The 25,185-nt window shown below is 38.4% G+C and overlaps 3 protein-coding genes across 6 annotated transcripts in view; all 3 read right to left on the bottom strand.

The window, feature by feature from the left end:
• Positions 1–20,955, bottom strand: part of LOC147537822 (uncharacterized) — an 82,133-nt gene extending 61,178 nt beyond the window's left edge. Inside the window, exons 1-2 of one of the 2 annotated variants that reach the window (XR_015225100.1) lie at positions 20,474–20,955; positions 17,204–20,398 (exon numbers count right to left, since the gene is read on the bottom strand). Coding sequence is in view for 1 of the 2 variants with exons in the window: in XM_086639913.1 (XP_086496039.1) it covers positions 17,610–19,532 (1,923 nt within the window). In the remaining variant the exon portion in view is untranslated. Of the gene's footprint in view, positions 1–17,116; positions 20,399–20,473 lie in introns of those variants that run through there. The other variant, XM_086639913.1, reaches the window with a different exon arrangement.
• LOC147537821 (subtilisin-like protease SBT4.13) lies at positions 10,872–23,562 on the bottom strand. Of its 3 annotated transcripts, XM_086639916.1 has the most exons (10): positions 23,419–23,562; positions 22,936–23,252; positions 22,708–22,793; positions 22,117–22,348; positions 13,002–13,446; positions 12,808–12,906; positions 12,512–12,727; positions 12,306–12,417; positions 12,010–12,209; positions 10,872–11,924 (listed from the first exon to the last, which is right to left on the bottom strand). In XM_086639916.1, the coding sequence occupies exons 4-7, from the start codon at positions 22,311–22,313 to the stop codon at positions 12,719–12,721; spliced, it is 750 nt and encodes a 249-aa protein (XP_086496042.1). In that variant the 5' UTR covers positions 22,314–22,348; positions 22,708–22,793; positions 22,936–23,252; positions 23,419–23,562; the 3' UTR covers positions 10,872–11,924; positions 12,010–12,209; positions 12,306–12,417; positions 12,512–12,718. The 3 variants fall into 3 exon arrangements, with proteins under 3 accessions (XP_086496042.1, XP_086496041.1, XP_086496040.1); XM_086639915.1 differs by having other exon boundaries at positions 22,936–23,437; XM_086639914.1 differs by having other exon boundaries at positions 22,708–23,521.
• Positions 23,563–24,454: 892 nt separating this feature from the next.
• Positions 24,455–24,889, bottom strand: LOC147537820 (protein DOWN-REGULATED IN DIF1 11-like). The gene has a single exon (XM_086642856.1). The coding sequence runs from the start codon at positions 24,887–24,889 to the stop codon at positions 24,455–24,457; it is 435 nt and encodes a 144-aa protein (XP_086498982.1).
• Positions 24,890–25,185: the final 296 nt, after the last annotated feature.

Genomic DNA, 25,185 nt, shown 5'->3' with positions numbered 1-25,185 from the left:
GCGAGCAACTTCAGGCGAAGTCAACCTAAAGTCTGTTTTACGTTCAGTTTTCATGGTAAGACAGAAGTTGCACACATTAATATCATTTGTCGAAATTTGCATGAGATGTAGTATAACTTTTATGGCTCCTTTACAAATAGATACTCAAAATCATTTTTATAATTTGGTCTAATGTTGTTTTGTGTTTACTTTTAAGGTTGTATTTTATTGATTAATTTTCATTTAGATCTTATATCGTTGCCATTTCTTATAATTCAATGTGACCATCAAATAAAACATTGAATTCTAATTTGCCTGAAAATGATTGATTTTGTACCCTGATCCACTCCTTAAAATTCGTTAGTGAGGATGTCCAGACCATTAATTCTGCTAAATGAAGATCCTTTTTTCGTAAAGGAGATATCACTTATATGTAGTAGGTGTAGATTTATTGTACTTCATAAAAGTAATTAATTTTAACAATGAAAGGTACATTTGAGCAAGGGCAAATCAATTTTTTGGACTCAAGTAATATATGTTTTTTTTTCTAATGTATCACATTCTTACGTGTTTTATAACATCGTCCGTACCCTATGGGCACGGGTTATGCCTAGTATATAAGATCTTCACTATTTTCATCTCTAGCCTCAATCTGATAATTATTTCGACGAATTTCTTTACAACTTAATAAATTTTTTGAAGAGTCCAATTCATTAGCAAGGAACCTGTTTATATAAGCCTCTTGATAAGTTACATAACTAATAGGGAGTCACAATAATGGTGCTTGAATACAAAGTAATGGTGGAAAACTTATGGTGGTGGGAGTTACAAAGTCTCGTGGTCATCCACCATATATCAAATATTTGCAACAAATGAATCCTTTTTAACAAAGAGAAATTTTTCTTGGATGATTTATCCAAATTTTACATTATATGAACCTGTATGGGGCTAAAGTCGCGGGTCAAGAAGTTAGCGGGGACCGGGTCGTTGACTGGAAGTCAGACCTTCACCTGTTAATATTTTTATGAGCACCGACGACGTTCTTGGACTTAATTTGTGACAAGAAACGAAACACACATGCCTGTAAGATCCTTGGGGTACACTAGGATGATGTCGGTCAAAGGGATTCCGATGGCCAAGTCAGTAAGCTTGTATGAGAAGTATAAACACATGAATGATATCCCTAGAATGTTAACGCTGATGGGGATAGTCGGAGTATGGTGCGGCTTGCAGAGTGGCCGAAACTCGATCTCTACGGGTTAGATTGACTTGTTTGAAAAGGGACAGCTTATGAGGTTTGTCGTTGTGCGAGACAACCCTTGTGAGGTCTATCTTTAAGATAAAGTGAAGATGGTGTGTACCGTAGATAAAGCGAAATGTCTGCCTTAGTGAAGGGTCGACCTTTTATAGGAAATCACGTGGATGATGAAAGAGTCTGACCTTCTAGCTAAAGCGGGTAGTCTCTTAGGAGAGATATAGTAGCTTCCCTCCTTGGAGAGATAAAGTAGCATGCTTCCTTGAAGAGATAAAGTAGTTTGCCGCCTTGGAGAGATAAAGTAGGTTGCCTCCTTGGAGAGATAAAGTAACCTGCCTCCTTAGAGAAATAAAGTAGTTGTTTAGGTGAGAGAAAGAAAGGTTGTTCTCCTTGGTCGCTCTTTCTTGATAAAGTGGTTGTTAGGAGAAAGATGTGTTGCAGATTGTTTGTCAAAGGTTTGAACGATCGAAGAAATTAAAAGTCAGTTCTCAGTTGATTGCTAAAGAATTGGATGCTAGACCGTAACATTTGAGGAATACTCGATGATATGTATCATCATGTTTCCGGTCATTTTATGGTGTCTCGGTCGACTGTCACCTAGCGGTGAGCTGTCTCTTTAAGGCGGTAACGCATGGAGTTACTCCATAAATACGGATATCGTAACCCCCTATATTCGAGATACTTCCATCTTGAATGACTGTAACGTTTCTTCTACGGATATACGGTGAGAGGTCCGCTGAGGAGGTGATGACTGACCTGAAGATGAATAGGGCGGGCCCCTTAGTCATTAATTCATGGGTTTGGTTATCCCGTAGGCCCATTTATCGTAGATGACGGATTTTGGCCCATACAGAACCTTGATAGAGAGAGCGCAAAAAAAGTAACTTATGGTGTGTCTGGATGACGGAATCATTAGTCGGTGAATCCACGGATTCATGAATCCAAGTCATATTTGGTTTGTTTGGCAACCAATAAGAATCCTATGATTTATTATTATTTGTGGATTTTTAAACGCTTAATTTAAAAAATATTGAAGAAACCTTGTTCTCGAAACTCGTTTTTTCAAATATCATTTCATTCGAGAAGCCTCCGTTTTCTTCATAATTTTTTTTTCTCGAGAAACACTTTTCCAATTTTTTTCGTAAACCAATTTTTTTTTTCATAAAATAATTTTCCTCGAAAGTCGTTTTTTCCTCGAAAAATATCCCAAAATAATTTTTTTTCGAAAACCATTTTTTTCGATAACCGAGGTTTCATGAAACCGATATTTTTTTTGGAAACGGTTTTTTCCGTGAAAAATACAATTCGGGAAAACAGTCTTCATGAAGTAAAAAAGTTTTCAAAGAATTTAAGTTATCGAAAAAAACGGTTTTCGAGAAAAAAATGTGATTTTTCGGTAAAAAAAACTGGGTTTGGAGAAAAAATGTTTTCGGGGAAAAAAATTATTTGGGGAAAAATCGATTTTCGAGCGAAAAAAACGGTAGTCAGAAAAATCGGGTTTGGGATAAAGACGCTTTTCGGGAAAAAAAAATGATTTTCGAGAAAAACATTTTTTTGGAAAAAAACGAGTTTTGAAAATAAAAATTTAAATAATGATTTTGTAGAAGGAAACATTTTTTTTTTTTTTGGTTTCAAGTTTGAAATCTAAATTTATTAATCCAAAATCCTAGGGGGTAGAGTGGAATTTTGGTCCAATACAAATTCATTCTGTAGCTTGCAAGTCTGACAGTTCATCTTGAAATAGTTGTGCACTTTGATCTTAGAAGTTTGCCTGGTTGAAAGAGAGATGAAACTTGTACTTAGCATCCTGTAACATTGAAGATGGATTAAACAGACACCCAAGGTTACGGCTAACTCTCTTCTGAAAACTCTTGATAGGCTACAAAGATCGACAGGGTTGGCTGTGAATGCAGGGAAGAGCACAATTTTTTGTGCTAGTATGACATCTGAGCAACAGGAGAAGATTAAATCTCTTTTGGGTTTTCAAGTGGGTACATTACCTATAAAATACCTTGGACTTCCTCTTATTTCGTCGAGACTCTCATATGTTGACTGCTTACCGTTGATTCATAAGATTCAAGCTCGAATTCAGACTTGGAAAGCAAGATATTTATCTTTTGCAGGCCGCTTGTTATTGATTAATGCAGTCCTTAACTGTATGCTGATTTTTTGGACAGCAGTGTTTGTTCTTCCAAAGAGGGCATACAAAGAAATTAATCGAGCTTTCAGACAATTTTTATGGGCAGGGCTGGAACAAGGAAAGAAGAATGCTGCAATTAAGTGGGAAGAAATTTGTCGTCCAAAGAATGAGGGTGGTTTGGGCATCCGTGATATTGAGTGTTTGAACATGGCATTGAACCTCAGACACACATGGGAAATAGTCAGCGACAAAAACACTTTATGGGTTAAATGGGTTAAAATAAATCTGATCTGAGACAAGGAATTCTGGACCATGGCTATATCCGCGAAATGTTCATGGTGTTGGCGTCGTATTCTGGATAGTCGGGACACAGCCAAACAGTTTGTGACTACCCTCATTAGTAATGGTAGCAAAACCAAGTTTTGGTTCGATATCTGGCATCCGATGGGGTTATTATATGATGTGTGTGTGAAAAGTGGAAGGATCGACCCAAATTTATGCAACAAGGGTTTGATCTCTAACTATATTACCAATAATGCTTGGTCCTTACCATAATATTTCAGTTATGAAGTGAGAGATGTGGTTGAATTACTTCAAGAGGTCATAATTGGAGGCATTGAGGAAGATAAACCGATTTGGCAAGTAACTAAGACAGACGAATATAACGTCAACGACACCTACAACAAGCTTAGAGGAGTGAAACCGTTAGTTCCGTGGACAACTATTGTATGGCGTAGTGATGGAATCCCACGCCATAACTTTGTTGCATGGATGGCATTAAAGAGAGGATTAAAGACTAAATCGAAGCTCCAGGCCTGGGGCATGAATGTACCTAACATATGTGAATTGTGTGGACAAAGTGAAGAAGATGATGATCACTTGTTATTTCGATGCGTATACTCCACTCATATTTGGCAGGTGTTGTTAAGGAAGCTGGGTATTAACAAATTGGTCTTTGGACAATGGGATGAAGAAATTGAATGGTGCACAAAAATGTTTAACGGAAATCAAGTCGAAGCAAAAATAGGTTGTCTTGTGTTCAATGGATATATTTATCATATATGGAGAGAACGAAATGCTCGCATTTTTCAGGGAGTTCGGAACTCGATGGAGGAGATCGTCAGACAAATTTCAGAAGAAGTGAGAATAAAAGCTAGTTCTTGGGTTGGTCAGGTACTTGATACTCCGACGTGTAGAGAACTGCTTGGACAATGGAATATTACTCTTCCGTTGAAAACTCTGTTTACTTAAATTTGCAGATGGGAAGGTCCAGAGAATGGGTGGACTCTAGTGAACACAGATGGTGCATATGACGCGGAGTCAGGCGGATTCGGGGCAATCTTAAGGCGAAGTACTGGAGAAGCAATAGTTGCAGCGACTTCGTCGACAAAGCGTGAATCAGTTTTATTGCATGAACTCCAAGGTGCATTGTTAGGCTTACGTCTAGCATGGCAATATGACCAAAATAAAGTTATATTGGCGACTGATTCGACAACGGTAGCAACAATTCTGTCTAATGGAAATTTTGTCCCTCCATGGAAGACTATACGAGTATGGAAAGAGATACGATATTTATGGGGTTTATTTGAGGAGTGTCGAGTAATCCATGTATATCGAGAACTAAATCAAGCAGCAGATTACCTATCGAAGATGCAGCCGAGTAATGGTGTCCTAATTCTAGAGAGTAATGAGTTTTTACGAGCACTAGTAGATATTATAGAGGCAGATAAAAGCAGAGTCATTAGACTCAGGAGAACTTGGTGTAATTCTTTTATGTTTTTTAACCGCTGACTAATGCAAAAAAAAGAAACAAGGATGTCTGCAAGAAGGAACCAAAAAATGATTCCGAGTTATCCCGCCAGTATTCTCTAAATAAAGAGACCATACCCGCTCGATTCCTAATAAAAAGAAACGAATCAGACACCTGGTAATTGGGATCGCCTTCATAGCGTGAGTATAAATACAAAGCTAATCCAACAAAGGGTTGCAAATGAATTGCGAATAAGGGTGGAAGTGAAAATGTTAAGGACTTTGGATAAAGAATTAAATCTATTCGGTAACCAAAGAGAAAGGTAATCAACAAAAAGTGAGCTGGGAGATTAATATTCGAGATATAGTGTCGTCCGGGGTTGAAGGGAAAGTTCAGATGAATGCTTTGTATTACTGCTCTGATCGAGAGGCAAAAGTAGTCGAGAAGTGGTCGATTAATGTTCCTAATTGGGTTTCGGTTATAGAGGGGTAAGACTAAAATAGATAGCCGATCAAAATGATCAGAAGTAGGTCGACAAAATGATACCACTTTATAACGAAGAAAAGAAATATGATCGAAATAGACATAAAGGTTAACCATGACTAGTAGATCAAGATGAAGTAGGCAGCATATCAAGATAATATCCAGGTGTTCATTGATGCAGATGAAGTAGGCATGCATAATATAGTCAACGTTGTACGGAAAGCTTGAAAATATCATATATAGACCATAAAGTCCAAACCTGAGATAAAGGTTTAGGAGGTTAACTCCTCTGCTAGATGAGATCCATGGAGGGTTTAAGATCTTTCTACTATCTTCGTTGTTGGTTTTCTTGTTACCTTCGTTGTTGGTTTTCCTGGTATCTTAGTTGTTTGTATGATAGATGTTATTGTCCTTTGCTGGTTCAGTGAGTTAGATTGTTACCAATTTATCTTATCCCCCATCTGATTCCTTCCTCCGCTGCGATGTGATGAGAAAACCTAGATCTAGGGTTGACATGTTTGGGTATAAAAATGAACTGCTTATTTTAGGTTGTGATCATATGAAACTGGTTGACAATTAAATTATTTGGTACAAAAGATACTTATATTAAAGATTTTAGTGAATGAAATCGAAGATAGCTTGGTAATGGTTAGGGTTTACCAAGAAAGAAGAGGGAGAACTAGATCTAAGGTTTCAGCAAATGGGTATTAGAAGATTGTGAATTGTGTACTTACATGGAGCAAACTGAAGATCTGATTATACACCATGAAATTATTAGCTAAATCTATTCAGTAGATGAATCGGTTGGAAGATGAGATAACTAGGTTTCTATCGGGTGGAAAAAGGGGAGAGAATCGCACGAGACGTTCTCTCTCCTCAAAAGATCCCGTATTGCCCCACCTTTTTTTGTTGATGGTCATACAACTACCATGTGGACATTTTTATTGCTTATGCACCAAATAGAATATCGAGCAATTACTTGTGTATCAACAGAAGTCATTTGGCTCATTTCATTGTTTCAAGAGTTGGTTGTTAAACTTTGCTCCACTAACCTTATGGTGTAATAATATTGGTGCTATATATTTTACTTCAAAACCGCTTTTCATGCACAACTCGAAATTGATTTACTTTTGTTTGGTAAACGGTAAAACAAAAGCATCTTCTAGTCAGGTCTATTTCCACTAAAGATCAACTGACTGATAGTTTTACAAAAGAATTGTGTACACCTCGGTTTACTTCACTACGTGACAAGCGCAACGTTCTCCACATACCGTTGAAATTGAGAGGGCATATTAGATCAACCCAAGATACCATTAACTCCAATCAAGCAACTAATTGAGTCTAGTAGGTACTTGATTGATATCATATCAAATGATACGATATATGCAAGAATATCGTTGTTTCCATTGTAGCTTAATTTTCTTGTACAATAATTGACCTTTGTAAACATTCTTTGTGTAATGAGTGTAAACATCTATACACTAAAGGAGTTTTGTTAAGTCTCCGACAGAAAAGAGAACTCCAAAGTACATATCTCATAGTTACCACCAATTGCAGTTCAAAATTAAGCCAAAAACACTCAAAAATCTTATTTAACAATAGAGGGGGAGAAAATGACCTGTTTAGATTTGTAGAAAGAGAAAGGAGAAAAATAAGGAACCTGAATCTATTAGTAGAGATAGAAAGATCATATCAATAACCCCAAATTTAAAGAACTCTGATTGAAGAAAATGAGATAAATCAAACTTTCCTCTAAGGTTTCTGTTTTGATGAGGAAGAATGTAACATCCCTTCTCGAAATCACAGGTAGGTTTTAAATAATGCTTCTTTTATTTTAGAGTACTATAAGCCCTTGTTTTTTAGAATAAAAAATTTTAGGGACAAGAATCAAACTAAATATTAGTTGATTTAATCAAGTGAGAGACCTGTCACATGCTTAGGGCTGGGAAAACGGTCCGGAAATACGAAACCCGGCCCTAACCGCTCGGACCGGGGAAACCCGACAACCGAGAAGAACCCGGTTCGGGCATACCCGGCCCGAAATATCGGTCGGGCGTGGGCGGGACTCGGGTAAGGTGTCTTTACCCGAGTCCCGACCCGTTAGGTGATGAGACATGAAAATGTCCCATCTGAGTCTCTTAACTTGGGTTAGTTAGTCCAAATCGAGCGGTTACTCTGATGATTTGTTTGATGTTCTTTCTCAGGTGTCTTTACGGAAGTCAGCGGGAAAAACATATGAAATCGAGAAAAATAGATGTTGGGGGGCATTTTGGTCATTTGTGATTCTGGAAATTTTGGTCACATTGGTCATCGGTTGAAAAGTAGATCCGAAGACGAACTCGTGGACGAAAACGGAAGTCAAACTGGAGCTTGGATGAAAGAGTTAGACTAAGTCAAAGTTGTATTTATAACCAGTTGACCAGAACAGAGTAGGCCATGTGTTGACGACAGAATGGAAGATCGGACGATCATTGGCGCATGTGGTATACTGTCGGGACGTACATGAGGGCACTCGGGTGATTTTTGGGACAACATAAGGCTATGATTCAGTGTGGTGCGATAACTAATAGCTCGGTGATCCCCACACGTTACAGCAAACTCCCTTGCGACACCTGTGTAGTTATACCATCCGGCGGCCACTTCAATTTATTTCGTTGATCCGTGAAGCACCATAGCCGCCCCTATTTCCAGCTACTTGCACGTCCATTGGTTATTATCCTCTCCCATTTCTCCCATCTCTATTTAAACTGAATATTTTATTTCCTTGTCATTTGACAACCTAATTGGAAACAGATTGGATATTAGATAGGGACGGGCGGACGGCATTTACGGGTGGGTTATCGGAAACACCCATTCTCTTCTACGTCTCTCTTTGATTGTTATCTTGGAAATAATTCTAGAGATAGAGAATGAAAATAGCGAGAGAGAGCTTGAAAGGGAAAGAGATGAAAAGATTGAAGATAATGTTTTGGAGAAAGATTGATGGCAAGATAGGATTCGATTGAGAAATCTAGAGAAGAATTGGAAGGTTACAGTTTATGGCTGATTCATAGAGAAGAATATATTTTCTTCTCTACTCGGTTGGAAACAGAGGCAGAGATGGAGCAAGAGAGATAGATGGAGATATTCGGTTCATGATGGAAAGAAGAAAGAAAACACAGCAAAGAAGGAAAGCAAGATTCGAAATCAGTTTTAGAGAGGATGAGATATTTCCCTCTTTAATATAACAACAAAGAAATAGATTGGATTGGATTCTTCTCAGCTGGACTTTATAAAAAGAAGACAGAGCCATCTTCTAGGGGCATCTCGACTAGGGGGTTGATTATCATCCTCCCTGGAGCTCAACTAGAACAGAAAGATTAAAGAGAGAGAGTGAAATTTGTAGAGAGAGTTTTAGAGAGAGAGTATCTTCATTATTTTTATCTTAGTCTTCTTCTGTATCTTTTCTTAGTGAGAAAGAGAGATTAACAGGGATTGTAGTAAGAGAAAGAATTCAAACAGATTGCTGTAGAGAGAGAGAGGAAGAAAGAGATCATAAATTCAAACATTGATTATCATTTTATGTGTTCTTTTGTTTCTGTTTTGACTCTTTTAGTGAGAGAGAGGAAAAACAGAGAAAGAGAAAGATTAGAAGAAGTTAAATACAGTAAAGAGAGAGAGAAATCAGTGGGGAAGATGAGAAAAATGTCTGGAAAATAATTTTCCCAGAGAGAAAATACTTCCGAGAAGAAGAGAAAATTATTTTCCTTAGGGGCGCGTTTGGCTGCCAGTGGAAAATCAGTGATAAAAGTTTTGTATTCCTCCCTATTTCTCTTTTATTTGTCATATTTGTTTTGAACTTTTATTATGAGTAGCAAATTCTCTATCTAGGATAGATGATGAAACCATGTTCAAAATTTTAATCGAGTTTTAACGAAAACATCTCCCAGAATTAGGATAGTTCATTATCCGAAATTCTGAGTTATAAAAAGAACGTGATTTAATTTGTCTAAATATTTGTTCTTAAAAATGATTTTATGTGGTGAATTCAGAAAACCCAGACTCTCCCCCATTTGAGTTCCTTGTATTATTTGTATTTATTTTCATTTCCGTTATTTTATTTTAATATTTTATTCATTTTAAAACCAAAATCAAAACATTTGAAAAATCTTATTACTTCCTAGGCCCATCATTAGGCCCATCATTAGGCCCGCTCGATTCTCAACCGGTACCTGCCCGCTCGTTAGGCCCGCCCGATTCGAAATTGGTACCTGCCCGTCCCTTAGGCCCGCCCGATATCTCATCTATAAAAGAGGCCCAAAGTCCCAAACCCTTGTTCATTCTCTTCTAACCCTAATGGCCGACTTCCAACAGCCAACCTAAATCACCTCTCCGCCACCATCCTACACAGAACCACCTCCACCCCTCACCTCCTCCATTATTCTTACACCATTTTCCACCATCACAAACCCTAAAGCTATTGAACAACAAATCGTTAAACACAACCACCTCCATCATCTTCAACAACGATTTCTCTTCTATTCCCTCCATGACTCCATCAATACATCATCTTCAACAACCCTTACTTTATTTGGATGAAGATTATAAATGAAATCAAATCTATGTTTATGATCTATTTCAGATTTTTTTTTGTTATGATTTATATTTTGAAACAGATCTGAAATAGATCTCTTTTTGTGTTATGATGTATATTGTGAAGTAGATTTGAAATAGGTCTGTATTCTGAAACTTATCTAAAATGGATTTGATGGGAATATGTAATTTTTTTTGTCATGATGACGGTGTAAATTTATTTAAAACAGATGGGGTCTATATTCTGATGAGAATATGTAATTTTTTTAATGGTTGTGATGACGTAAACTTATACAATTTGTACATTGCTATTAAGTTATATTTCCTAACACAATTTCTTTGTTTTTGCAGATGGAAGTTGGATGAAGGTTTTGATAGTTGGGACTTGAAGGGAACCATATTTTGTAAATTAACTAGGTATAACCCGTGCCTCTGGCACGGACGTTCTTATTGAACTTGAGTGTTCTAAGTGGTGACTCTTCTGTTACAAAATTAGCTTAGCACAATTTTCTTTTAGCGGGGTATTGTCCGTGACTCCGCCTGAGAGAAAGTACATTATGAAGTCTGTACGCTACTTTCAAATTCTAAATTTGAAATTATTTCATATAATTATTTGTTTCTGTCCATTTTTAATTTATTGATCATCAATAATTCATTAAGAATTATAGACACCCAAGTATTGATAGATAATCTTTTAACAAAAAAAAGTATTGATAGATAATAGTGTCAAACAAATACCACAAGTGCATGCCAAAGATTTCAGTATACTGCAACAAAATATGACACAAAACAAAAAATATGACCCAAAACTAAATATGTGAGAAATTAGAGAACTAAAATTAAGACTCTACAAAATCTAAGTGGAAGGAAGTCGGAAATAACTAAACTTCAACTAATGGCCTCTCAATGTTAAGAGAGCAACATATTCCGGACAGATGTAAAGCATAAATAAGCCATCGATATAACTCTGGTAAGCAGTCCGAGGGGGATAATCAAGTCCCAATAGCTGAGATCATTGAAGATGTTACAATACCAATTCCTACCTGGAGTGTTTGTGGTGATCTCCATCCAATGCCTCTTGCCTCATAATCCCCATATTTAGGGGCATCACCAGCCTCTGTCTCTCCAAAATGATTGTTTTGTAAATCGTCATGATAGTCCATGCTCACTTGGTACCTTCTCTTCCTATAGTATTTAACACGGTAGCTTCTCTTCTGCTTTTGGTCAGAAACACCTTTCACCGATTAGGTAACGGGTATTGAAGAATCGATTTTGTACGGAAGGAGAAGACAGAGCATGTCTTTGGTTGAGTTGGAGAAGAATTTGACGGTGTAGATTAACAAACGAAAGAGATGGATTAAACAGTCCAGATTAATAATTTTGTTACATATACCTAATGTGTGGGTGAATAGATTTTTTTTTCTTCAGATAGATGATAGATCTAACAGCTAAGATTTAAGATCAAACACAACGAACAATCAAATTTGTCTTTCGGCCGGTCAACACAAACCTAGGTATAGCCCGTGTCCTAAGGGCACAGGCATGTGTGTGGCAAATATACACTCTATTGATTGTTCAACATGGATTACTCTTCAGCATTGAGGCATGTACTATAAACAATGTTATTATCGATATCCATAGTGTTTCATAAAGAAGACCAGGATTAACAGCCTTCACAGGATCAATGTGACCAGCACCATAAGCAAATTCACCTTCTTCATTGTTGGTACTATTCATTGGCCAAGCTAAAATCAAACAATAGTGAGTACATTTAGACTTTAATTACCGTAATCGAAAGCAAAAGGAAGTACTTCAATTGATTATACATACCAGTAGTCATTAGAGCAGATTTAATGGCAGAAGGAGACCATTCAGGGTGAAAAGTTTTGACGTAAGCTGCTGCTCCAGTTGCATGAGGACACGACATTGACGCCCCGGATAATATACTGTACTTTACCGATCTTTCATTATGGGTTCCCCAAAGGTGAGAACCCAGCCAAAATGTCAACACCAGGGGCAGTTATATCTGGCTGTTGTGAGATTAGTGTAATGGTTAAAGAAAAGCAAACAGACACAAAGATACTTTATATATATGTGTATGGGTGTAGACAAAATGAATTACTTACCTTGATAATATCAGGTAAGACGACATTCGGCCCGCGAGAAGAGAAAGAAACAACTACAGGAGCTTTAGAATCTTTTATAGACTCACTCTACAAAATTGTTCCTACAGCGTTTCTGCAATTAGTAGAGAAGAAGAAATAACATAGTAAGATGGCCTTCGTTTGTATTGAACATTCATAATCACTTTTTCAATCTCGAACGGACTTACTTGGCGGATTGAATATAAGACCGAACATCTTCACCACTTCGGTTGCCTAAAAGAGTAGCGGGTAGAGGATAAATGAAAGAAAAATCGCGTCCCTTAGAAATCATGAAGGTTCCTAAAGCTTCGCTGGTGAAAGCTTCCTGACCTTTGCTTTCCTTGTCACATAGAACAATCTTCCCATTCACTAAGTTGATATCTAAACAGCCGATTTCACAACTCCTGGATTCTCAATAATATTTAAAGTTAATATAAACTTCTGATTTGTTAATAAAACCAAATTCTTCAGTAAAAAAATTTACCGAACGTCTGTGGCTCCATCCACACGTGCTCGAAGCTTCTCCCCCATATACAAGTGAAAATTTAGTTCCTTTCAAGGTGAAGGAATTAACCGCAGTACCCTAACCAACATAGACGGGCAACCAAATTGAACATCCTTTATTAACCTAATATTGTGAGTAGAATCAATGGATAACTAAAAGAAATTGAGGCTTACCACGACTGTCTTCCCATTTCCTAACACAACCTTGTCGACTATCCGTTGTTCTGTACTACTTGTTGCTACACTTAGCAACCAAGGTGCAGCACTGCTTGAAGTTTGTGGTAATGGACCACTATTACAAGCCGCTTGTGAAGTAAGAATGCCACTTTTCACGGCATGGAAAGAACCAATGGCAATTGGGTCCACGTCAAAGTCACTCGAGCTAGATGACCCTAATGAGGCTGAAATAATGTCGACACCGTCGGCAATTGCATCATCAAACCCACTTAAGATGTCGGCGGTTGCGCAACCTGCTGGGGAACAGATCTTGTAAACAACAATTCTTGCCGAGGGTACTGCACCTCTTGCATTTCCCTTGGCCAACTCAAAGAAGCTTGCATCTTTTACTTCAACACCTGCTGCAGTTGATGCAGTATGTGTACCATGTCCTTCTGAGTCCCTATCAGATGAATCCAAGTCAAACTTAGTCTTACACCTATGAGCTTGTGATGCACCCGAAAAGGTTGCACACCCAAGCGGAGGTATCAAGTAGTAATCCGGCAAAGCCGGGATCGATCCAAGGATAGGAATGTAGTTTGGATATCGAATGGTCTTATTCGTCGGTTCAGATATCAAAGGCTTACTTAGACAAAAGCGCAAGTAAATGAAGATAATGAAAGATTTTTAAACGAATGAGCACTAAGAGAATAAAGGAAGTAAAACAAACTAGAATATCAATGTGAGAGGGCGAGAGAGATTCGAGAGAGGAGTTGAAGGAACAAGAGTAGGGAGGCAACAAATAAGTGAGAGAAGTGTCGAGGTCCGGGAATCCGTTGTGGTGAACCTACAACTATTTACGGTCCAATCGAATATATTGATACAAACCTAGTCTCGATTCCTACGGTGGATGTTCATAAGCACTACGTATGTCCGGAGATAATACTTAGTCAAACAAACTTCCCAAACAATTAAAACCGAATCATCGAAAATGTCGTCTAGCCGCCTAACTATGTGAAGTGCATGACAAGACACATGAAATTTGGATCTAGACTACGATCGATATCGATCACTTTGCCTAATCGATTAACTATGCGAAATACTTGATAAGACACATGAAAAACGATTGAAACAAGTAATCAAAATAAGAGAACATCAATTTATTATCAAAATATTAAATCATCACATAGATAATCACGAATTCATCACATTTCATCTCATATAATCGACACACTAAAGTTAGCTAACATGGCGATTGAATAAGAAATGGAAAGGAAATGGTGAGAGAATCCCCCTTTTTCGATGTGGTTCGAGGCTAAGATCGTCGGAAAATATGAGTCTTTAAGGTTCAGCCGATCTCCCATTAGCAAATTCTGGGTTCCCCATAGCGACCACCATCATCTTCTCCATTTAGAACACAACCTCCATTAAAGCTAAACCCTAGCTTTCTCTCTCTAGCAATCTTCAACCAAAACCAAATCAAACCATATAGGAAGCTAGATCAAGACATGAGGAGCAAAAGCCCTAAGGTTTCGGATCAAAAAGGTTGCCGGAATACACAAGAAAAACCGGCTAAAGAGATGAAGATTCCGGCCAAAACCCTAGGTGTATCCGGCAAGAAGCTGCTGTCCCGGCAAGAAGTTGCTGTTCCGTGCGCGTCTAAGGTGCTGTCCCGAGCTGCAGCTGCTGTCCCGTGATGCTCCTATGCCATCTCGAGCTATGCACGCGTCCCATGGCCAGATCCCGAGCTGCTCGTGCTGGAGAAGCTGCTGTTCGGCCGTGCTTTAGCTGTCCCGTGCTGCTGGTTGCTGCTGTTCCCGAGAGCTGCTGTCGGAAGCATCCCGAGCTGCTGTTGAAAGCAGCCCGAGCTGCTGTGAAGACAGCAACTCGGCCGGCTAAGCTAGGCCGGCCTAGTGTGCTGGCCGGCCTATGCTTGGCCGGCCCTCCTCCTTCTTCCTTCTCTCTTTCTAGCTCTCAACCCTTTTTAACCTTCAAGAACAAAAACCCTAAAGTTCCTAGCTTCTTCTTCCTCCCTTTCTTGCTTGGTGAAGAAGATGATGAATAGTGTCTCCCCCCTTTTTCTCACTTGTGTATACACAACCCTAGACTTAGTCAAACTTGACTAAGTCTTAGACCATTTGACTTGGACCAAAGAGAGGGTGCTCATAAGTTCTCTATTATTCTCTACCTCTTTGGGCTCTTGGGTTGGGATTCTTTCTAAAACAAGGGAGTGCCTTCATCTTATCTCTACATTTAAAACCAAGGGGGGTGCCTTCATAGAATCCTTGTTTCAAGACCGAACCTCGACTTCTTTCCTTCACAACTTCTCCGTCCGAACTCCGAATCGACTTCCGTTTTCACCGTCGGACTCGTCATTGACTTCACTTGTTGTTTGACTTCTGATTTTGACCAAAATGAACAAAATACCCCTGGTGCTCTTTTCTTCCCTTTTGCCGCATAAGATGAAAATGTGATAATTCGCTCTCTTTATTCCGAATTACACGCCAAACCCCAAATAAGCTACCTAGCAATAAAAACACATAAATAATTAGAAATAGAACCCGAAAGGAACTAACTAATCAAAGTTAAGTGACCTAAATGTGGCATTTTCACGCCACATCAACATCCCCAAACTTACAATTTGCTAGTCCTCGAGCAACAAACAAAACAAGACAATAAAGTAAACCTAACTCACTTTCGGAGGCATCCCGGTTGCATTTAGCTTATGCAACAAGCCGTTAAACCCCTAGGTTACCCCTAGTGGACGAGTCTCGTCTCGTGAGGGTTTCCAGTGAATACACCCACAAAGTTCTAGATTTTCAAAAGACATAAGAGTCGAACTATCGATGCAAATAAGGTAACGATCAACAAGTGAGAGACTTAAGTGTGTCAAACACATGAATCAAACCAATAAACACAAAAGCATGCTAAGAGTCTCCTCACTAAAAGTTTCATACTTAAGTGCAAGTGTCCCATCATCATGAGCATCATCCAAGTCTAAAGTAACAAAACTTTGTTTCCTATCATAGCACATTTCGCCTCGACTTTGGCCTCACGGTCATACGCTCTTAAACATGAAATCACTCAAAATGGAATCTAATGGTTCACTCTCATGTGTGAGCATGGAATAAAGTAAACTCAACACATACAAAAATTAAATGAGGATATCAAGTTCTAAAACGAAATGATCTCTTAGGAATGGAAATAACCACTAACGGAATAGGGAAGCTCACTCACCCTTCTCACCCACTCTACCCTCTAATAATGTCTCCTAAAGGTAAACGAATACAAGTGATGGAATGGAAGATGATGAAATCCCGAGAATGTCGACGCCTTCAATGATAAAAGAACACTCAAACAACCTTTAACTTGACTTTTTGCTTTGAATACTTTATTTACTCCAAATACTTACATAAACACTCAAAAGTTCACATGAACTTTTACACAAAAACAACTTTCTTTCTTTTTGTTTTTTTTCTTTTTCTTTTTCTTTTTCTTGTTTCTCTTTTTTTTCTATCTTTTTTCTTTCTCTTTTCTCTTTTTTACACACATAACCAAACACCAAACACAAAAGTACAAACTAGTATTCTCAACAAATCACCTTTACTTTCACACTTTGCTTTCACATTCTTTCTTCTTTACTTTTCATGCCTTCATTCTCGGGAGTAGTATGATGAATGGATGGTGGAGTATCCGTTTCCCTAAAGTTGACACTATTATCGGGTTTCATGGACTACAAGAGTAAGGTTTATTCGCTATCCTGATGTCACTCCTAGTGGCTAAGGAAGTTGAGCTCATGAGATCGTCTAAGCTCTTTTGAAAGTTGCGAAGTTGAGTAGCTCTTCATTCTACTCGGAGTTAGCGCGGAAGAGTACACTCAAAAGCAATAGCAAGGCTCAGATATCTCACATGGGTTGAAGTCTCCACTAATGACTATTTTAGGTTACTTAGAAGTGTTCCTTCTTCCTTAAGATGCTACTCACATGATAAGACACCAACACCAAAGGACTTAACATTCATGAAAAGACTAAGAGCATGCATAAGATTTATCAAGAAAGAACCACATGTATCAACATACTTAAAAATACCACTAGAGTCATACCAAATCTACCCAAAAATTTTCAAATTTGGTCAATTTGTTGAACCCTCTTGTCTTTTGAAATCTAAGGTCATGATGTCATGCGACCAAAAGGTCGTATCCCCATCCCCAAACTTAAAACTAACATTGTCCTCAATGTTCTAAGCATATACTCACTAAAAGATAAGAGGTACAATAAGTTAAAGAGAAGAGTGGAAGGATATTACCATAGCCGACGGAGATAAAAATTTATACTACCAAGACTTGTGTATTCGAGTTCCAAGTTGATGATAAGCCCATCGCCATCCCCAAACTTGGAACGAACCACGTCCCAAAAGTATACAAAGTGAGAAACACTCCTAACACATCAATATAAAACATAAGAATGAAGCATAAGCATGACCACATAAAAATGACCACTCACGCAGGATCACTCGATTGCATCGAACCATGCAATTAGTCATTGATTCTCTTGCTTTCACAAGAGCACGAGTTAGGTCTCGTGGAGGGTTTCCAGAGATGATACCCACAAACATCAAGGTCCCACCTCAATAGACCAACCAATCATATAACAAAAGACGAAAGATTTGGGGGTCTTCCCAAAGAAAAGATGTAACCGGTAAGAACCATCTCACAACAATGTAATGACATTGGTACATAAGTGAGACGGTAAAAAATAAGAGGTAATCCCCAAACTTGGATGATGACAATGCAACAAAGTTTGATATAATAACAGGGAAAACATGCATTTCACTAAAAGGATCTACATATGTTTGAGATATTGGTTGAGATGTCGAACTAAAACCTAAGGGGTTGCCCATAAGGCTCAAGACTAAGTCAGAAGTTTCCTTAAGTGAGGGTTCAACCAATCCTTTAAACATTATTCTTGTCTCGATATCATATGTGTCCTTAGGGAAATCTATAGCCCCGCTCAAGAGGGCATCCACATCTCGTCCATTTTTACTAGCTACAAAGGTCTCAGGTAAAAAATTAGTCATGTCGTTATGATTCTCCTGAGCACTAGTAGTATTGTCCCTCTTAACTATCAATGCAAGCATATTCATATCACGAGTAGGGAACAATTGTTTATGAAAAGTGGAATGAGGTTCATCAACTAGTTCAGACTCAGATTTCGACTTTAAAACCTCGTTATGTCCATCTCCTCTCTCGGAATTTGTAAGATCCTCGGGTATGTCTACCTTCATAGGAGTATCCAATCTAATCATTTCATCACTTCCAAGAATGAAGTTGGACTTAACATTAGCATTAGGTGTATTACTCTCACCTATACCCTTGAGATCTGTTGGAGTTTGGGGTTGTGAAACCCTTTTCTCGATGTCTTTTAATTTTTCCTCCATCTCTTCAAGGGCGTGCAAGGTGTTTTGGCTAAACTGAGTTTTTGCCTCATAAAATGATTTTGAAACATCTTCAAGAGTTCTCTCATGATGAGACGCATAAGAACTAACTAAGGGCTCTTGAAGATTCTCATAATCATTGGTAAAGACATCACTCCTCGAACCTACGGGCTTCATATGAGTGTTTACGACATTTGTGCATCCTAGCGAGACATTTCGACAAAGAGAAATAGTAGGGCATTTACTCGCTAGGTGTTCTCGACTTGCACAAATGCTACAGACACTATCAATCGCTAAATCACCATCATGCATATCTATAAATTCTTTCCGAGTCATGTAGGCAATTTTATCTTCTACTTTCCCGTTCTCCTTTAAAAAGCATATGCCTCCTTTTGAGTAATGGTTTCCTTCGGCTATATCTTTGTCACTCTTAACGGGTGTGTCCCAATCTTGGGCCTTCTCCGCTAAGAGGTCGAGATACTCCCAAGCCTCATTAGGATTTTTACTCATAAACCCTCCGTTGCACATCACTTCCACGAAGTGTTTCATTTTGGAGGTCAAGCCATCGTAAAAGAACCCGATGACCCTCCATATTTCATAGTTATGATGTGGACATGCGAGAAGGAGGTCTTTAAATCTCTCCCAACACCCAAAGAAGGTCTCCTCTTTGTGTTGCTCAAAATTCATAATTTCTCTTCTTAAGGTGTTGGTTCGATGGATTGGGAAAAACTTTTTCAAAAACGCCCTAGTCATTTCATCCCAACTTCTTATAGTCCTAGGCCTTAGAGAATGAAACCATATCTTCGACTTTTCTTTTAATGATAATGGAAATAGTTTGAGCTTAGCGACTTCCTCAAGTACTCCATTGATTGGGAGTATCGAGCAAATCTCATCGAACTCTCTCAAATGAAAATATGGATCTTCATTCTCTAGGCCTCGGAATATAGGAAGTAATGGGATAATCTCAGGGTCTATGTCTAAATCACACTCATTACTCGGAAATATGATGCATGAAGGTATGCTAGCCATATTAGGTTCAAGGTAGTCTCTAAGACTTCTAAGCGGTCGATGAACCTCATACCCATCATTCCAATTATCATTCCCATAAATATCCATTGAAGCACAATTAAAACAAAATGCAAGCAATCACAAGTGTTCAATTCAACTACTACTATCAATAATAGACAAGATGCAAATGCACTTAAGCCACTCAAATAGGTAAAGGTTAGGGAACAATACTAGAGATGGCGTTTGTTACCACAATTTGATCCTCTTCCCTTTTCTTGTGTCTCCCTTTATATCCCAAAACTTGTTTGCTTTCGTCCTTTAAAGCTCCTTGGAAGAGTACCTCAAAGAAAACAAGAATTAAAAAGAAACTAAAAAAAAACAAAGAAAATAAACGTCCAAGTAAACAAATAACACTACACTAATGAACAAAACACGTAAACGATATCTAAACTACTAAACCTATCCCCGGCAGCGGCGCCAAAAACTTGATGCACCCGAAAAGGTTGCACACCCAAGCGGAGGTATCAAGTAGTAATCCGGCAAAGCCGGGATCGATCCAAGGATAGGAATGTAGTTTGGATATCGAATGGTCTTATTCGTCGGTTCAGATATCAAAGGCTTACTTAGACAAAAGCGCAAGTAAATGAAGATAATGAAAGATTTTTAAACGAATGAGCACTAAGAGAATAAAGGAAGTAAAACAAACTAGAATATCAATGTGAGAGGGCGAGAGAGATTCGAGAGAGGAGTTGAAGGAACAAGAGTAGGGAGGCAACAAATAAGTGAGAGAAGTGTCGAGGTCCGGGAATCCGTTGTGGTGAACCTACAACTATTTACGGTCCAATCGAATATATTGATACAAACCTAGTCTCGATTCCTACGGTGGATGTTCATAAGCACTACGTATGTCCGGAGATAATACTTAGTCAAACAAACTTCCCAAACAATTAAAACCGAATCATCGAAAATGTCGTCTAGCCGCCTAACTATGTGAAGTGCATGACAAGACACATGAAATTTGGATCTAGACTACGATCGATATCGATCACTTTGCCTAATCGATTAACTATGCGAAATACTTGATAAGACACATGAAAAACGATTGAAACAAGTAATCAAAATAAGAGAACATCAATTTATTATCAAAATATTAAATCATCACATAGATAATCACGAATTCATCACATTTCATCTCATATAATCGACACACTAAAGTTAGCTAACATGGCGATTGAATAAGAAATGGAAAGGAAATGGTGAGAGAATCCCCCTTTTTCGATGTGGTTCGAGGCTAAGATCGTCGGAAAATATGAGTCTTTAAGGTTCAGCCGATCTCCCATTAGCAAATTCTGGGTTCCCCATAGCGACCACCATCATCTTCTCCATTTAGAACACAACCTCCATTAAAGCTAAACCCTAGCTTTCTCTCTCTAGCAATCTTCAACCAAAACCAAATCAAACCATATAGGAAGCTAGATCAAGACATGAGGAGCAAAAGCCCTAAGGTTTCGGATCAAAAAGGTTGCCGGAATACACAAGAAAAACCGGCTAAAGAGATGAAGATTCCGGCCAAAACCCTAGGTGTATCCGGCAAGAAGCTGCTGTCCCGGCAAGAAGTTGCTGTTCCGTGCGCGTCTAAGGTGCTGTCCCGAGCTGCAGCTGCTGTCCCGTGATGCTCCTATGCCATCTCGAGCTATGCACGCGTCCCATGGCCAGATCCCGAGCTGCTCGTGCTGGAGAAGCTGCTGTTCGGCCGTGCTTTAGCTGTCCCGTGCTGCTGGTTGCTGCTGTTCCCGAGAGCTGCTGTCGGAAGCATCCCGAGCTGCTGTTGAAAGCAGCCCGAGCTGCTGTGAAGACAGCAACTCGGCCGGCTAAGCTAGGCCGGCCTAGTGTGCTGGCCGGCCTATGCTTGGCCGGCCCTCCTCCTTCTTCCTTCTCTCTTTCTAGCTCTCAACCCTTTTTAACCTTCAAGAACAAAAACCCTAAAGTTCCTAGCTTCTTCTTCCTCCCTTTCTTGCTTGGTGAAGAAGATGATGAATAGTGTCTCCCCCCTTTTTCTCACTTGTGTACACACAACCCTAGACTTAGTCAAACTTGACTAAGTCTTAGACCATTTGACTTGGACCAAAGAGAGGGTGCTCATAAGTTCTCTATTATTCTCTACCTCTTTGGGCTCTTGGGTTGGGATTCTTTCTAAAACAAGGGAGTGCCTTCATCTTATCTCTACATTTAAAACCAAGGGGGGTGCCTTCATAGAATCCTTGTTTCAAGACCGAACCTCGACTTCTTTCCTTCACAACTTCTCCGTCCGAACTCCGAATCGACTTCCGTTTTCACCGTCGGACTCGTCATTGACTTCACTTGTTGTTTGACTTCTGATTTTGACCAAAATGAACAAAATACCCCTGGTGCTCTTTTCTTCCCTTTTGCCGCATAAGATGAAAATGTGATAATTCGCTCTCTTTATTCCGAATTACACGCCAAACCCCAAATAAGCTACCTAGCAATAAAAACACATAAATAATTAGAAATAGAACCCGAAAGGAACTAACTAATCAAAGTTAAGTGACCTAAATGTGGCATTTTCACGCCACATCAGCTTGCTGAAAGTTAATTAAGACAAAATCAGTGTCTCACAATCTTAGTCTCACAACAATAGTATTTGTAGAGACAAGGGTGTAAAGATAATTACTTATTGCAGGTGAAATTTCTACCACCTTCACAAACACCCTTCCATTTCTTAGGTGGTGGACCAAATCCATTCGGTGGTGGACCAAATCCATTATCTAGTATACCTACAATTGTGTCGCTTTCAACAGTAGGAACTCGTTTCACTTTCTCTGAGAATCTCATAAAATCCCATGATCTCGTTGTGTGAAGTTGAAACATTCGGTTTGTGAAAACAGACACAATGCCTTCCTTGCCTATAAACACAAATATGAAAGGGAAATTATGAATTTGATTAGAAATTGAAACAAGTCAATTACCCCCCAAATGTGAAATTGATTAGAAATTGAAAGTATGGAATATCATATTTCACCTATAAGATTGAAGTTGTAGAGAGATGGAAAAACTAACTTGAAATAGAAATTATGAAATTGATTACAAATTGAAACATGAAAATTATCCCCCAAATATAAAATTGATTAGAGATTGAAATTGAAACTATGGAATATAAGATTTCACCTATAAGATTGAAGTTCTAGAGAGATGGAAAAACTATTTTTCTGAACAATCTTTACAGAGAGGCAGACCGAAAACTTATCCGGTAAGAATATCTTACCCTATAAGGTTGACGTTTGATTATTTGCCGAAGATTAGGGATGCCATGAAGATATTTTTTCTTCTGAAGATCTGGGTGAGTGATTTCTGCAACGATGAGTAGGAACATGATTTCTGCCATGGTTCTTTCTGAAGTTTGAAGAAAATATCTTTTTTCCCAAAGACCTGGGCGTTGGTTTCGGCCATGAAGAATTGGGGAAGAACAAAGATTTGGGGAGGAAGAAAGTACCTTGAGAAGATTGGGGAGATGATTTCTGCCATGCTTCTTTTCTGATGATTTATAATAGATTTATGAAACCATGATTCACAATCGATTTCTTGTAACGTCCCAAGAGGCTTAAACATCATAATCAATTGCACCGGCCATGATTCACAATTTCTAGCCATCAATTTTCTAACGTCCAACCGGCATGAAGAATTGATGAAGAAGATAAGGCGCATACGTTTCTCTTCTTCTTCAGTGATAACGCGGGAAGAAGTATTAGGCGCGAACAAAGATGATGAGATTAGACCACATCTCCTTCTCAGATTTAGGGTTTTATTTACCTTCCCACATTTGGAAACACCAGAGACATTAGAACTCAAAAACTTAACATGTATTATATCCCTTGTAATAAAACAACATAAAAATATATTTCAAATGTACGGAGAGAGAGCGAGAGAGAGAGAGATGAGAATATAGATTCTAGGACAAAAGAAGGAATCACAGTACCTTGCACCAAAGTGTAGGTAGAGAAATAGAAGATGGAAGAGACAATGGAGAGTAATGGAAATGGATCAATGGAAAAGGAAAAGGTTTTTAGCAGGTCACGGTTGAAGACGAAACGATTTGAGTCGGCTGTTGGTCTCTTGGAACAGGTTAGATTAAAATTAGATTAATGGTTGTAGATAAATATGATTAATGATGAAATTAATGAGAAACATCCTAGTCATCGGGAGATACACATGTCATCCCAGTCAATAAACACATGTCGTCCAATTAAGCATTAGGAGCATTTATTTTGTCCTAGTCATAAAAAACCTTCCCTGTTTTGTTATATAGATTTTTTAGTTTGTGTTTTTTATTTCTACAATTTCTTTGTTTATTTTTATTTTTGTGAATTTTGTTTTATAATGTTAATTTGTAAATAAAATTAAGTCTATTAATTTATATTATTGTTTTATATTATTTTATTCAAAAAAGCCCGCGACCCGTCCGCCCGAGTCTTTTAGAGCCCGGTCGGGCTCTCGGGCAAAACCGGACTGCAGGCACAAAATTACTCATATGTGTCCGGCCGATCCGCCTGATAGTCTGATCGGATAGTAAACCCTCGAGCCCGATCCGCCCGTACCCGTGAAAGTAAGAGCCCGAGTCCGCCCAAACCCGCCCGATTCCCATCCCTACATATGCTTAACATGCGTGGCCAGCCAGGACTCGAGCCAGGCAGGTCATCATTTGTGACCTACGGATATGAAGCAAAATAAACAATAGTGATGATACAACCACCGAAAGTGTAGACATTGGAGCAAAAATGAAATCAAGGGTTCAGATTTTCTCGGCAACTTCAACACAAATCTATAGAGAGTTACCCTCAAATCAAAACTGTTGATTTCCGATTCTCTCTCAAGTTGGTTTTGACTTTCCATTGCCCTAACATTTTCGAAAAAACAAAGATAACATAACACAAATAAAAAAATTATTATTTAATGGAACAGCATTATTTTAAAATTAATTTTGTATACATATAAATTAACATTAAAATGGTACTTTAAGTGTAAGAAGGAGAAGGTGAGGCTGCATGAGCACAGTAATTCCAAAGTTCATCACCCTTTGATGGAAGTATTTGTGGTTCATCTTGTCTATAACTATCTATAAGAGAAATGGTTTTGATCAATGCATTATGACATTTTCTTCCTATTTTCGCAATGTAATTGCAACAATTGTTGCTTGTTGCTGCTACATCCTTAGTTAAAGCATAAACAATTTCTACACCACATTCAGAAGGCACTTGAGCTGTGCATTTTTCCAAGAAATCATAAAACCCAGACTCAGGTTCAGGTGGAAGTTCGTTACGGAGATCCGATTCTACGGAGGGTGCTGGTGATTCAGTCAAATCCGAACCCAACCCAGGTTTCACCATTACAACAGCAACAAATGCCACAAGTAGAAACATCATATTGAAATTGATCCAAGATCTTGCCATTTTTCTTAGAAATGTTTGAATTGGAAGAAGCCCTTTTAATTTGCTATCTTAGGTAAAAAGATGCTAGAATTTATACATTTATGTTTTCTCAGTTGCATGGATTGCATTGGTGTTAATTGGAATTTAATAACGAAATTTAACCCCTATTGCAGTTATTTAATTCTTAAGTTTTTTTGTTTTTTTTTGTTGAACTTATTTAATTCTTAAATTGTTCACGATATTCTCTTGAATACAAATCTCATTGTTATCTAGGAGTAACGTCACATTGACCTTAAATAATTGATGAACGTAAATAC

Source organism: Eschscholzia californica, unplaced genomic scaffold (genome assembly GCF_041429995.1).
Source record: "Eschscholzia californica isolate CP2 unplaced genomic scaffold, dmEscCali1.0.p SCAF_5, whole genome shotgun sequence".
Lineage (NCBI taxonomy): Eukaryota > Viridiplantae > Streptophyta > Magnoliopsida > Ranunculales > Papaveraceae > Eschscholzia > Eschscholzia californica.
This window is presented reverse-complemented; position numbering and strand designations above follow the sequence as displayed.